This window comes from Lissotriton vulgaris, chromosome 2_1 (assembly GCF_964263255.1).
Source record: "Lissotriton vulgaris chromosome 2_1, aLisVul1.2, whole genome shotgun sequence".
Lineage (NCBI taxonomy): Eukaryota > Metazoa > Chordata > Amphibia > Caudata > Salamandridae > Lissotriton > Lissotriton vulgaris.
The window spans coordinates 1,967,936,924-1,967,951,234 of NC_141687.1; the positions used below are offsets into that span (position 1 = coordinate 1,967,936,924).

Below are 14,311 nucleotides of genomic sequence, written 5' to 3' on the forward strand. Positions count from 1 at the left end.
CCTCCGTGATTTTTGTATGGCAAAGAGTTTTGGGGTACTTAGGGACATAAGGCTAAGAAGCAAGAATTCTCTTCATTGAGTAAGGCAACTGGGTTTCTTATCAACACACGGTCCCTAGTTAAAAACAACATTGCGTTCAGGGATTTTATCTCGGATAGAAAACCCTCATGGGCTTTCATCACTGAAACCTGGGCTTCTGACTTTACAGGGCCTGAGCTTGTAAATGCCATCCCCGAGGGATATGCCCTGTCAAGAATGGATAGAGTGGGTCGCAGGGGGGGGGGAGCGGGGGGACTGGGCATATTGTATAAAAGCTCAATTAGATGCCGGACCGAGCCTCTCCCCTCCCATCTGGAGTCTTTCCAGGCAATGTAATTTGCTCTTAACTCCTCCCCTATTGTGTTCTTCTCTGGCATTTTGATCTATAGGCCCCTGGGCCCTAGGTCTGCTTTCAGCCATGATTTACTGAAAATTTTGGAACCGTATATTGATAGACCTAATATGACCATTCTTGGATATTTCAATTTCCATTTGGAAAATTCGAATTCTGGTGATATCACTCTCTTGTTAGACTCCCTGGCTTCCTGTGGATTTTTACAAGGAGTAGGAAGTCCCACCCATTCAGCTAGACATACCTTAGACGGGGTATTCTCCAACGATCCTAGGCTAGAAATAGGTTCCCCCCTTTCCCTGTCCTGGTCAGACCACATGACTGTCCCACTTGAATTTACACCTCAACACCTTTCTGTGCCCATATTGGACCCCAGTAAGTGGGAACTGAAAAGGAATTTCAGGGGTGTGAACAATGAACACTTGCATCATTGATATCCAGTCTTAGGCCCCGTGGATACTCTGGCCCCAGTCAAGCAGCATTACTCCGCCAGGAAACGACTCTCGCCCCCCTGGTACTCAGATCCCCTCAGACTGCTAAGGCAGAGTTGCAGGAAGCAAGAGAGACTCTGGAGGTCTCGCCTTGACCCGAAGGAAAAAGAAAAACACAAAAGTCTGCTTAAGGGATACAAAATTGCGGTCATGGAGGAAAAGAAAGCACACTTTGCTAAGTTGACTGCCTGTCTTAGCTCCCCTAGGGAACAGTTTAAAATCGTAGATTCCCTGTCCCTCCTCCAGTCACCCGATCCCATAGTGGCAACCCATGAACTGTGTGATCAGATCTCCTCTTTCTTTTACACTAAGATAATGGGTATTCACACAGCTCTAGAAGCCCTCAACTTAGATTTAGAGGCTTCACCCCCTCCGGTGGTACCCCCATTGGAACGCCAGGTTAATGGACCTTGTAGTAATTTCTCTAACTTTCCCCCTCTCACACTTGAACAACTGAGTTGGCTTTTAGATAAGCTTAAATCAGGATCCCCTCTGGACCCCTGTCCTCTGAAGATTCTCAAAGAGTGCAGGGAAGTAGTGCTGCCTCCTCTTCTGGAGGTGATGAACTTGGCAATCTCTGAAGGTGTTTTCCCAATCTCATGGAAAATGGTGATTGTCAAGCCCCTTCTTAAGATGGCTACCCTAGATCCCGGGATCTTGAAGAATTTCCTCCCCATATCCCTGCTTCCTGCCCCCGCTAAGATGTTCGAGGCCCATCTCAATCACCATCTGAGTGCCTTCCTGGATAACTCTAGCCTGCTGGACTCCTCTCAGCACGGCTTCCGGAGGGCACATAGCACTGAGTCTGCCCTTACAGTGGTTATCAATAACATCCGCGCTAAGGTCGACAGTGGCCAGACTACCCTTCTGGTACTGCTCGACCTTACAGCTGCATTTGATACCCTGTCCCCCTCCATTCTGGCTACTCGCCTTAGCGAGATGGGAGTGGATGGACCAGCACTGACTCTCTTGACATCCTTCCTTAATCAGCGAAAACAAAGGGTCAAGCTGGGTGACTTCCTCTCCACCGTTAAGCCTGTAAAGTGTGGGGTTCCTCAGGACTCGTCCTTGAGCCCCACACTTTTTAACATCTATGTAGCCCCACTTGCCAAGCTAGTAAGATCGTTCGGGCTGGAAGTTCTGTCATACGCTGACGACACCCAGATTATGGTCTCCCTTTCTCAATCAGTGAACATCACGGCCCTTAATTTCAGAAATTGCATGGAAGCAGTTGCGTGCTGGATGATTAAGAACTTCCTGAAATTAAATGGGGAGAAAACCGAAGTTCTTATCTTCGGAGGCAAACAGGAGATCTGGTCGATGGACTGGTGGCCTTCTGCTCTCGAAGCCTGCCCCATGCCCTCCCAATCTGCCCGCAACTTGGGTGTAATCTTGGACACCACGCTCTCCTTTGACAAGCAAGTCAGTAGGACGGCCTCAACCTGTTGTGTTGTTATAAAAATCTTGAGAAAGATCATACACTACCTTTCCCCCAAAGCACGAAAACAGGTCCTCAAGGTTGGATTACTGCAATGCACTATATCTAGGTATAAACAAAAGGTTGGTCCAACGCCTAAAAATAGTGCAGAATGAGGCAGCCAGGTTTGTTGTTGACGCCCCCAGACGCTCATCTGGCTCCTCAATTAGGAAAGATTTGCACTGGCTCCCTATGCAGGCCAGGATAAACTTCAAGGTCCTATGCCTCACTCATTGTGCTTTGCATGGGTCTGGAGCCGAAGATATCAGGTCCCTTGTATCCTTCTATGGTCCCGGTAGGGCACTCCGCTCTGCCAATAAGAACCTTTTGCTTGTCCCCCGAGTTGCTAAGGCTAGATGGGGAGGGAGGGCTTTTTTCTCTCTCGCTCCAAGACTGTGGAATATGCTTCCAGCTGAGCTCAAGGGCCAAACTTCCCTGGCACTCTTCCGCAAAGCATTAAAGACCTGGCTCTTCTCAGAAGCCTACTTGTAGTCGGCGCACTTTCCTACATCCTTAACAGCTGTTCCATCTTTTATGCGCCTTGATGCCCTTGGGTTAAGTTGCGCTTTATAAATCCTCATTCACTCACTCACTCACTCAATTTACATAGGCTAGAGGGAGAGCTCAAGTTGTTGGAAGCGGATATGTGGCAAGACCCGTCGGATGCACGGAGGGCTGACCTTCGAAACAAACTCACGGAATATATGGAGACTGCTGAATGGGAAACTTGATTTTGGGGGAAACATTTCACTGCATGCCAATATGGGGAAGGTGAGAGGATGGGTAGGGCACTGTCTCAGAGCATACAACAACCAAAATTCTAGCATTATATTTTGGAGGTGCTGGATAAGTCTGGAACGCGCCAGACGGATAGTCGCGACATTTTAGACACATTTACATCATTCTATGAGGCATTCTATACCTCCAGACGTTCTGCCCCCCCCCCCGCTTCACCCCCCGGGCTTCAGCCCTTTTCTAAATGACATCGCCCTGGGATGGCTGGGTGACACTCAACTGAAGTTTCTAGCAGCACCTTTTGAGGTGGATGAGTTAAGAGAAGCGATTATGCAAATGAAATCTGGCAGGGCCCGGGGTCTGACGGGCTACCGGATAATTTTTTACAAAGTCTACATTGAACAGCTGATACCTATATTGAGTGCAGTCTATGAGGAATCACTGGAGTCTCAAATTTTGCCAGCATCCATGAGAGAGGCCCTCATCAACTCCCTGCCAAAGCCTGACAAACCTGTGTATCAATGTGATTCGTATAGACCTCTATCCCTAATTAACACGGATGCGAAGATCCTGGCCAAACTTCTGGCTAACAGACTCATTCTAATAATGGAAAAGTTAGTTTTGCCGGATCAAGTGGGTTTTATACGGGAAGGGCTCCGTCTCATAATTTGCGTACCCTGTTTTTGGTTATGCACAGTGTCGACCCGCAGCTGGCAATCGTGGCTGTCTTTTTTGACACCACAAAAGCCTTTGACTCGGTCGAATGGGATTACCTATTTACCATTTTGCAATGCATGGGACTCTGAATTGGGTTCCTATAGTGCATCCGACTTCTATATACCTCCCCCATGCCCAGGGTATGCATGAATGGGCATGTTTCCTCCTCCAGTAGACTTACGAGGGGCACCAGAAGGGATGCCCTCTCTCCCCGCTACTATTTGCCCTTGCAACCGAACCCCTCGCTGCGAGACTCCAGCAACACCATTCGGAAAAATATCTTTGGTGCTTTCCTCGCCCTATCTTAGTCTCTTTATATGCAGTCGATGTTACTTTATATGTTAAAGACCCGATCCATAATCTTAACCCATTGCTGCGCGAATTTATACGATTTGGCGGCCTGTCCGGTATTGTCATTAACTGGGCTAAATCGCGAATATTTCCACTAACTGCAGTGGCGAAGCCCTTCCATGCGGAATACCCCATAGAATGGTGTACTGAACAGGTGAAATATTTGGGGGTACAGGTCACTAATGACCGCGCTGAGCTCCTCCGGAGTAATTATGGGTGTGCATTAGAGCAAGTCACAAACTGTATCAATAGGTGGATAGCCTTGCATCTCACAATGGCTGGGCGCATCTTGCTTATCAAAATGATCATACTTCCGAAATTTTATATCTTTTCTTAAATATTCCCCTATACCCTGGGCGACCCTTTTTTACAATGTTAAGAACTGAGCTTATAAGACTTGTTTTGGATAGCCTCAGGTAGCCGCAGAGCATTGGCTGGCACATCCAATCCCACTCGACGGTGTAATCCTGGCTGAACCTGAAAGTAGGACTGAAGGGCCATCTTCAGTAGACTGCACTATTAAAGCCTGGCAGCGCCTCCTTTAAATACTCAAGGCACCAATGCTTTACTCTCTGGTGCTCCCCCTTACATATCATCTGCGGATGCCACTATTATCGGAGGGCATCTTCTCCAAGACGAAATCCTAATTCCAGATTCATAACTGGGGAGATTTTTATCTAGATGGCACATTTAAGAACATGACACAACTTTTTCAAAAAGCACAAGCCTCCTCTATGGATATATTCCTATATGTGCGATTGAGACAGGGTATTCAAGAAAACACACCGTCATACCCCAGAGAACCCCCCACAGTTACATCATGTATTGCGCGCCCCTTAAGCCTCCCATCTAGTGTCAACTCTATACCACAGCTTATATACAGATATGGATTATAAACCTTGCCCAGCTCGTGCCAAATGGTGCATGGAACTGGGATGCGATATTACGGACCAGCAATGGGATTATTGCCGCAAGCAAATAGAGCTCATCTCCTCAAACAGCCTTAGCGCCTACATAAAAGTCACACGAACATGCATAAAACTAATACTACCACTCTGGGGAATGTGCGAGGGATATCCTATTGTATAACTGAACTGTTCCCTATATATTCCTGTGCTCACTTGCTTTGTAGGATGCAACAATAACTTAACTGCTGACTTGGAACATGATCGGAAACAGGCCTAGAAAAGCTGAATCAAGGACGAATGCTTAAAACACACATATCACCTATGTATGGTGCCTCTTTCTGATGTTTGATTATTGTGGGATATACTGCAGTGCCTAAACGTATGTAATTGTGCTGGAATCACAACTTGGAAATGTTTGTTATTGCTGAAAGAAAAAAAAATTACCTTGTAACCGTGGATATTATGAACGTCACACTTGCATGCACTCTCAATCAGATTGAATTACCATTGGCAGATTGTCAGTTTTGTTCAATGGAAGGTTCATTGTTCTTCATTGGTTCTTCCATTGAGTGCAAGCCCATACATCACAATGGCAGGTGCTTAAGTAACAGTTGGATCAAATCTGGCTTCAAGATCCCTTACCCTACACTTATGCCGTCAAGCATGGCATGTCCACATTCCACTAAATAGTCTGTTTCTTTGGTTCTGCTCTAGTGCGGCGTGCGGCCAAGCTTTGTAACTTAAGAGAAGTTGGGGATGACGAAGAGTGGATCCTGTACTGGACAGATTGTTCTGTGTCTCTGGAGCGGGTCATGGAAATGAAAAGGTTTCAGGTAAACATTCTACAGAAAAGTGTAACAAGAGCTCCACCAAGGCTGGTCCTGTAGCATGACATACCCATGCATTTGTTTGGGGTGGCTGGCGATAAAGACTACAGTGCCTTTTAATTAATTTGTCCTCCTTATCTCTGTTTAAATATTTTTATTGGGTTTTTCTGAAACAGCCCTATATCTGAGCTGAGATTTCCATACCTCACTCTTGAAGGCAGTGATAGTGGATCAGAACTAAGGAATATTTATAGTGTTGTCTCCCTCTTGGTCACATCACCAGCATTGCCAGTAGGTGACGAATATTGCCTGATATAGTTTGAAAGGAGACCAATTCCAATCATGCAGGATCATAAAATAACTACATTTTGGATGTGTTTCGTAAAAGCACTGTGTGTCAGAAAGATGTCTGCCCATTTTTGTCTTCAAAATCCTTTTTTGCTATTCTGTAGATTTTTTTGTTGTTGTTGGTTTAGAGTAAAGTTCGGCAATTCCCCAGAACCCACAAAGGATTAGTGAAGGGATAGAAGAGGAAAAAATGTTTGCATTTATATAGCACAAGTTAGTGTATGGGAATGACTCTTGGGCACGCCCTCACCAATGTCGTATAAGTTCACAAGGCCAACCCTATCCACTTTGGGCATTTTTGAGATGCAAAAAGTCTTCAGCCACACTGAACTTGAACTCCACATCAGTATGTGCATAATTCATAGGTGTTAAAGTTAAGCTAGACAGTTGAAAAAACAATATGCATTTTAAAGTGGCCACTTTTTGCATTGAGATCATTTTGATTTCCTTTTTTTAGTTAGCATAGGAGAACAAAGTCTTGTAAATGAGTGTGATTGCTGTGTCTGCTCACCATTAGGTAGGACACCAGTGGACCACACGTGTCTCTAATCAGTGCAGTACTGCGGTTTACTGGTTTGAGTTCCATTGAAGAAGATCTATGTGCAGAGGTGGCCCACATATTTGAGCTAGTGATACCAGTTGATTATAATTTTTTTACAAAAATAGACCTTCGATGGGTGACCAACATATGCCCAAACTGGCTGGATCCATGCAATATTTTCAGAATATCTATGGATGATATATTCACATTAAATTACTACAAATTAAAATAATTTAAAAAGTTAGTGCCTATCTTGAAAGTCTTGCATAGTTGGTCCTCGTTGTGCTGGGTTGGGCATCTCAGCGATACAAAAGGGGATGATCGACGGAGCGTTTGAGCAAATCAAACACTCACCTAGGTTGGCATCTCAAACATACCTGATTTAATCTCAAGTGTGTATACACTCTTGAAAGACTGAAGATTGTGTGTTTTAATAATACCTTATTTGAACACTGCCATAATGTTGCACCTTTTAGTTGCCAAAAACTCACGTCTATAAATATGCTGTGTCTTGAATCAGAAAATCAACCATTTTCCAGGGATGAATGAGATCTGCAGAAAGGATTTGCTTGCCCGGAACATGAACAGGCTCCTGAAACTCTTTCCCAAAGAATTCAACATTTTCCCACGCACATGGTGTCTTCCTGCAGAGTGAGTCATTTACATGCTTAAAGCCTTTTTCACCCATCTCTGTTTCAGTGTTTCTGCTCCATGTTCCTTCTTTCAGCATATCTGTGTTCATGATGCAGAGATGGTCAAATCCCTACAACTGTGCATCTGAAGACATTTTCAACTCATGGTGTGGGTGTTGAAGGGCTAGGAGAAGTCATGCCCCCTTTAACTCTCCTAAAATTAACCATTGGTAAGAAAGGGCTGTATTAAGCTCTCTGCTGCTACAGCTTTATTTATGACTCAACTCTTTTGCTCTCTAAAGACTAAGAGCTACATGGACTACTGACAGGATGGCAAATGTTTCTGTCGGTGCTGCTCCTTTGTTAAAGCCAGAAGGTATTTCCTGTAAGTCCAAAGAGTATAGTAAAACCTAATGTCACAATTTCGTCCACTCGATAGATGGAGAAAAGAGACTTTTATCTTCCACCGTGTGTGAGGGAAGGCATGATATATCACTAGTTGGTCTCATAAGCTAACTAATCAGCTACTTGAAGGAAAGGGACAATCACATTTGCTTTCACAAACCTTCCAGACCCCTTCCCTTAACAAAACCTCCTACTTGCTCAAATCCCACACATATGGAAAACCAGATCCAGCGGCCAAACCTTTTACAACACCCCTGAAGCATAGCATGACCTGCCCCTATACATAAGTGCCTCTTCTTCACTTTTTCAATTGTTGAAGAAACTGAAGACCTGGCTTTTCTAGTAATCCCACTTGGCCCTAGGTAAGGCTAGACTCACACCTACTCAGTGCCAGTATACTCTCCCAGGTGATAGTGCACTCTACAACTATGCATAACTTAATATATTAACCTGTCTTCTAATACTTCACAGATTAATGTATGCCACTTCTCTTTTGCTATCTCAGTGTGATGGTTAGTAGTTGTGTTGGTACTGTCACTGGTGGTGCAAGCTGCAATGGCCTCCTGGCAAGAGCCCTAGCACTTATTATTTTACAAATGAAGCACTGGGAGGCCAGGAGTAAAAGCACACTACAGTGTATGATCAGATGTGAAAACAGCAAAGTGCATCTTGCTGATCCGAGTCGGAAATGTTCACCACCATGCAATATAGAGCACTGTCAACGTGCATAATAAATGCAGTCAAAAAGTTTGTTATTTTCAATGTTCCTTATGGTTGTGAAGCTGGTTCCATCTATGGAACTAAATACTATTATCAAAAGTGATGATCATTCATTCATTGCAACCTATGTATAAGGTATATTGCAAATTCATATATTGGAAGATAGCATTTATTGTTGTGATACAAGTAGCCAGGAACGCAAGCAAGCTTCCATATTAATCAGACAGGTTGGTCACATATTAATCAGGAAGGCTGATCATCAGCCATTTTTATCAATGTTATTCTTTGCCCGGAAAGCTGTGATGCAATGTGACCATTCTATCGACAGAACTGAAAATATAAGATGGCTGTTGTCGTCAGTACTGAAGGAATTGGGCTATCTAATCAAGGTATATCTTTGTGGAGAATCTCATGAATTACAGGCTTCAATGTAGAAGCTTAATGTTGTGCTCATCTGAGGCTTAATGGCTGCTGAAGCTCTCCTTGCAGGGGTGCCTCTGCAGCACATGTGCAATGTAGTAATGTAGTGCAGCATGCATTTACAAAGCATTTTTCCTTGATATCAAATCCACATGAGAAGCAAGAGTTTGTCGGAGGCTATTTAAAAGAGGCGAGCCTCTCTGCCTGTTCACTGCTTCCATATCTTTTTAAAGTCCATTGAGTCATGAAACACTGACGTATCCGTAGCGATGTCTTCAGTTTTGGTGTCTTTTATAGATTGAAATGTAACCTGCCTTCCACAACAAGGTAATCGTAGCACACTCATGCTTTACTAACTAATGATGGCCCTAAGGCCAAGCAGAACTCCTTCATCTGAATTGCAGTTTTGAAATCATGTTGGGTGGGTACAAATTCACTGTAGGCAAGGGATTTTATTATTTTATGTAATATGTACAGAATTCCCAGCCTGATGATAGAGAATTCTTCTGAGCATTTGAATTTATGAGAGATACCAATTCGAGAGAACTGACTTTACATGCAAGTAACTTTTTCATTCTTGAAGGTGAAGCAGAAAGTAGCCTGAACATGCAAGCATACAATAGTAATGTTCTTCTAGTCTATCAGCTGTACTAGCAGCTGTGTCAGAAGTTTCTGTTGTGAAACACAAGTGCAGTATTTGCAACCACTACTTTATATAATTACCCCTCTCAGAAGCGATTTAAACCTTACAGTACTCTTTCATAATCTTGTAAAGATGAGGTTTACCTTGCTGCATAACTGTGGTGTCATTGCTTTCTGGCTTCTTTTTTCTGTAGCTATGGAGATCTCCAAGCCTACTGTCGCATGAAGAAAAACAAGACCTATATCTGTAAACCTGACAGCGGCTGCCAAGGTAAAGGCATCTACATCTGCCGCAATCCAAAGGAGCTTAAGCATGGGGATCACTTGATATGCCAGCAGTATATTGTCAAGGTAACAGACAGGGAAGTGTTTTCATCTTGTTAGTCCTCAGAACGCTTTCCTGCAGTATTTCTTTCCTGTTAATAGGACTGATTTAAATGAACAAGTTATAAATTGTATTGTAGACCGTGTAAACTTTCTCACTTGTCCAGAGCAATTCAGTTTTTTATTTAAGACTTTATTTAGTCTATTTGATTCGATTAGAAACATGTTAGACCCTACATCCTCGTTGTGATCTTCCCCCAAACATTTTGCCTTCACTCCTCCTCTTTTACTGAATTATTTTTTGTTGACTTTAGGACTTTGTACACTTTACCACTGCTAACCAATGCTAAAGTGCTTGTGCACTCTCCTTTAGCCATGGTAAATTTGACTTACACCTAATTGCCACATTTAATTTACTTCCCTATACCAAGGGCCTGTAAATCAAATGCTACTAGTGGGCCTGTAGTACTCATTGTGCCACCCACTAAGGTAGCCTTCTCACGCCTGCCATTGCAACCTGTAGTGTACCTTAAAAATGTCAATTCGACCTGGAAAAATAAACCTTTTGCCAGGCATAAACCTTCCTTTTTAATACATATAAGTTACCCCTAAAAGCCAATAGGACAAGGTGTATTGTATTTAAAAAGTAGGACAAGTGTGTTCGAGTTTTACATGTACTAATTGTGAAAAGCTCCTAAATTAATGTTTCACTACTGTAAGGCCTATCTTTCCAACAGGATACCATGCTATTGGAGTCAAGCCAACCTGGCTGATGAGAGTTGAAACCCCAAAACCGGTCCTAGGATGCTTGTTTTCCATTCCAGGGAGAACCTGGCCTGACAGTTTGGGCTGGATTGTTCCAATGAGGAACAGGATCAAGACTGATTTGCATATGGCTGGGTTTAAACTGGAGTGGCATGGGGGGCAAAGCAACAATGGATTTAGGCCCATATCTCTGTATTGGGGTGAATGTTTGACATTGTTCAACATTATTTCCATCAATTGTTCTTTTTACTTTTAGAAACTTGGCATATTCTTGTCCTAACCATTGGGTGCCTGCTGCCACCAGCCTTTCACAGTACTGTGAATGGCTTACCTTTTGGGATTTCTGTATTCCCACCAGACAGTGAGACAAAAAGGGGGACAAAGTTGGCAGGATGAGCCATCCTGGCATGATGGCTGGAGTGGAGTTGTCCCCTGCCTCACTTTCACTTCACAAGCCTGCCGAAAGCATACACACTAGTACTTTTATAACCCCATAGTTTTTCGAGCCCCCACTTCAAAGACTGGCACCAGGGATAAATAGTGGACCCTCCGAACACCTCTTCAGTACACCCCTGTACCTATGGACTACAGAAGAAGGGCTAACTTGTTCCCTAGAGGTCTGCCCTGCTGCTACCAGTGGACTCTCCTGATGCTTGAGACCTGCCTTGTTCCCCAGAACACTACTCTGAGACAGAAGACTAGACCTGCTCCTATCATTCCAAGCTAACCTGCGTGAATCCAAGAGTCAGTTGACTGAACTCCTGTTATAGAATACAGGGACAGAGCAAGCACCAGAGACTTGCCTGCGCTGCCCTGCTGCATCTAAACCTATAAGTGGACAGCAGAGGCCCACAGGCCTCTTCTGTCCTCTGCTGGAGTGAGTTCTTGATCTCCAAGTAGTGCTTTCCCAGGTCATGGCGCCTTGGCTCGTATTAGTGGAGCACCTACTGTGAAGAAAAGCAGAGTTCCTGAGACCAAGACTCTGCCTTCCGCGTCGATCACCAGCTCAGTTGAACTCAACTCTCCACATTACAGTGACCTCTAGCAGCAGCCGTCAACTTTAGATTTGCACTTTGCGCTACATTACGAAGATCCAGCAATGACCCTTCACAACGCTGACCACATATATGCAACATCAATGACCATTTGCACAGCCAGACCTGCTCTTCGTGCTACCGTGACCACCATCAGCGACGCTTTCCATGCTCCTCACTGCCTCGTCTCTGCAAAAAGAACTCTTCTCGCCAGTCTTTGAGACGGTAACATTTTCAGCTGGACTAGCCTGGTCCGTGTATCAGGGTTGTGTGCAAATTCCAGTCAGCCTGATCTTGTGACTTTCTCCCCGTTTAGCACATAAGTGGTGCTTTCTGCTTTTAGGCACTATATTTGCCTAAAACCTTATAAATTATTAACTTCAGTTCTACTGATTGCCTTTAAATATTTTTGGTGTCATTTTATTAATAAAAGGGTACTCTGTTTTTCTAATTTGGTTTGGGATTTTTCATGTGTTGTGTTTTCACATCTGATAAAGCCACAGATTCCTTAACTTACCACATTCCTCAGGTGTGCGATTGATTCCATAAATTTCCGAACTGTACTCCTGTATGCTGGTAGGTGTTGTTATTTGGCTCTGCACCGGATATAACTTGCAAAGTGCATATATAGGCGTTATCCCAGCGGGCTTAGGTTGGTTCTATTATTTCTGCGCCAGTCAGCTCAGATCCGAAGAGAGCTACCCCCAGTCTTTTTTCACTGACTTTTTCTTAACTTTTTGATGAACTCTTTTTCGAGATTTTATATTCTGGGGTGCTGGAGATGTCTCCCAAGAAGCCCACAGGCTTCAAACCATGTGTTGCCTGTCACATGTCTGTGACTAAGCATGAGCGAATTTTGCGGATCTCGCGTTCGCGAATTTTGCGGATTTGCGGATTCGCAATCCGCGAATTCCCGCGAATTTGCGGATTTTTTTTTTGTGTTCGCCCGTGTTTCTGCCAGTTCGCGAGGGTTTTTACAATTTCGCAATTTGCGAACTTACCTGTCGGGTCGCAAGTTTTGCGAACTTGTTGTTTCTACGTGTCCAGCCTGTTTGGGACACTCTTCTTCATCACTGCCACTCTCTGTCACCACTGCCACTCTCTGACTACTCATGCCACCCTCTGGCCCACCCATGCCACCCTCTGTTTCATCACCACACCCTCTGGTTGTCCAGTGTACATTATTTTCGGCAAAGCAAAGCACACCTTCCCTGCCTCAAGTGACCTGAATTAATTTGGGGCTGATTAATGTGTCACAGAATATTTTTTTAGCTGGCACCTGCTTCCTTAGTGCGCCCTGATTAGTGATCTTTTGCACTTGCTAAGTGCTTTCATTGTTGCAAAATTAGTTACAACACCTGCCCTGCCCCAACTGACAATAATGAATTAGGGGCTGATTAATGGATTTTAACTTCCAGCCTGGCTCCTGCTTGTCTCCCTTAGCTGTAATTCAGGACCTTTGTGGCATATGTGTAACTATTCTGAGGTTCAGTGCAGGGTCACATAATAGTTTCAACTGGCAACTGAACTCTGGAGGGGCCCCTCAGGAAGCACTACAGGAAATGGCTACTAATGATGTGCCTGAACTTTTGAACCTGGTAAGTAGTTACTTTCAGTTTTGCTAAGATCGTATTTCTGAAATTTTGCACTTATTCGCGGGGCGCGAACTCACGCGAACAGTGCGAGCAGTGCGAGCAAAATCCACTGCTCGCGGATTTGCGGATTTTGCGGGAAATTCGCAAATCTCGCGGATTGCGGATTTCCCGAAAATCCGCAAAATCCGCGAGCGGAACGGATTTTCCGCCCATGCCTATCTGTGACAGACCCACAACTGGTTTGTCTCTGGTTTTGAGGCAGGACCAGGACTCCTAGACGTGCAAGGATTTCCGCTCCGTGAAACCCAACATTCTGAGGGAACAATCCCTCAAACTTGTTGCTGCCCGAAATCGAACGACACCGTGACACTCGGTCATGGAGAGGGCTCTGGACCGCTTGCGGAGCTGTTCGCGGTGGGTAAGTCACATAAAAAGAAGAAGTCTAGGAAGTCGTAGTGCTCTTCAACTTCTCCTTGTCGGTTCAAGTGTTGGACTTATGCCAGGTCAGCTCTCCATCTCCCTGAGTTTCAGAGAGCTGGAGCAGCCTCCTCACAACTCAAGGAGTTTTATGAGGCTACACACCTCATATTTGGGCAGCCCAGTCCCTCTGGAGCGCCTTCTGACCCATGGGTATAGGAGGGGCCCCCAGCCAGTTCCACCTTCTACACCAGTTGGGCCCCTTGGACTTTCCCTGGAACCCAATGCAGTGCCGTCTGTCCTGCTGCAGCTGCCGGACCACGATGGCCCAGGCCCCATAATTATACCTGCTCCGGCGCTGACTGGTACCATGCTCTCTTAGTCGGAGCCATTGCCTTTTCCTTTTGACAAGACTAGAAAGGGTGACGACTGGAAAGGGTCAGAGGACCCTTATGGTTACTGTCATATAATGGATGATACAGAGGGGAACTGCTATGAGGAACTGGTGAATGCCAGTGGCTCGTACACCTCACCAGCCATTGGTCTGGTCACTCCTCCTACTGTTGCTATA

At 44.8% G+C, this 14,311-nt stretch overlaps 1 protein-coding gene across 5 annotated transcripts in view; it reads left to right on the forward strand.

Moving 5' to 3' along the window:
• The window catches only part of TTLL13 (tubulin tyrosine ligase like 13), a 653,894-nt gene that overhangs the window by 113,963 nt on the left and 525,620 nt on the right, over positions 1-14,311 (forward strand). For all 5 annotated transcript variants that reach the window (XM_086958162.1, XM_086958163.1, XM_086958165.1 and 2 more), the window contains 3 exons: positions 5,785-5,903; positions 7,307-7,437; positions 9,800-9,956. In XM_086958162.1, coding sequence (XP_086814288.1) covers positions 5,785-5,903; positions 7,307-7,437; positions 9,800-9,956 — 407 coding nt within the window. The remainder of the gene's footprint in view (positions 1-5,784; positions 5,904-7,306; positions 7,438-9,799; positions 9,957-14,311) is intronic.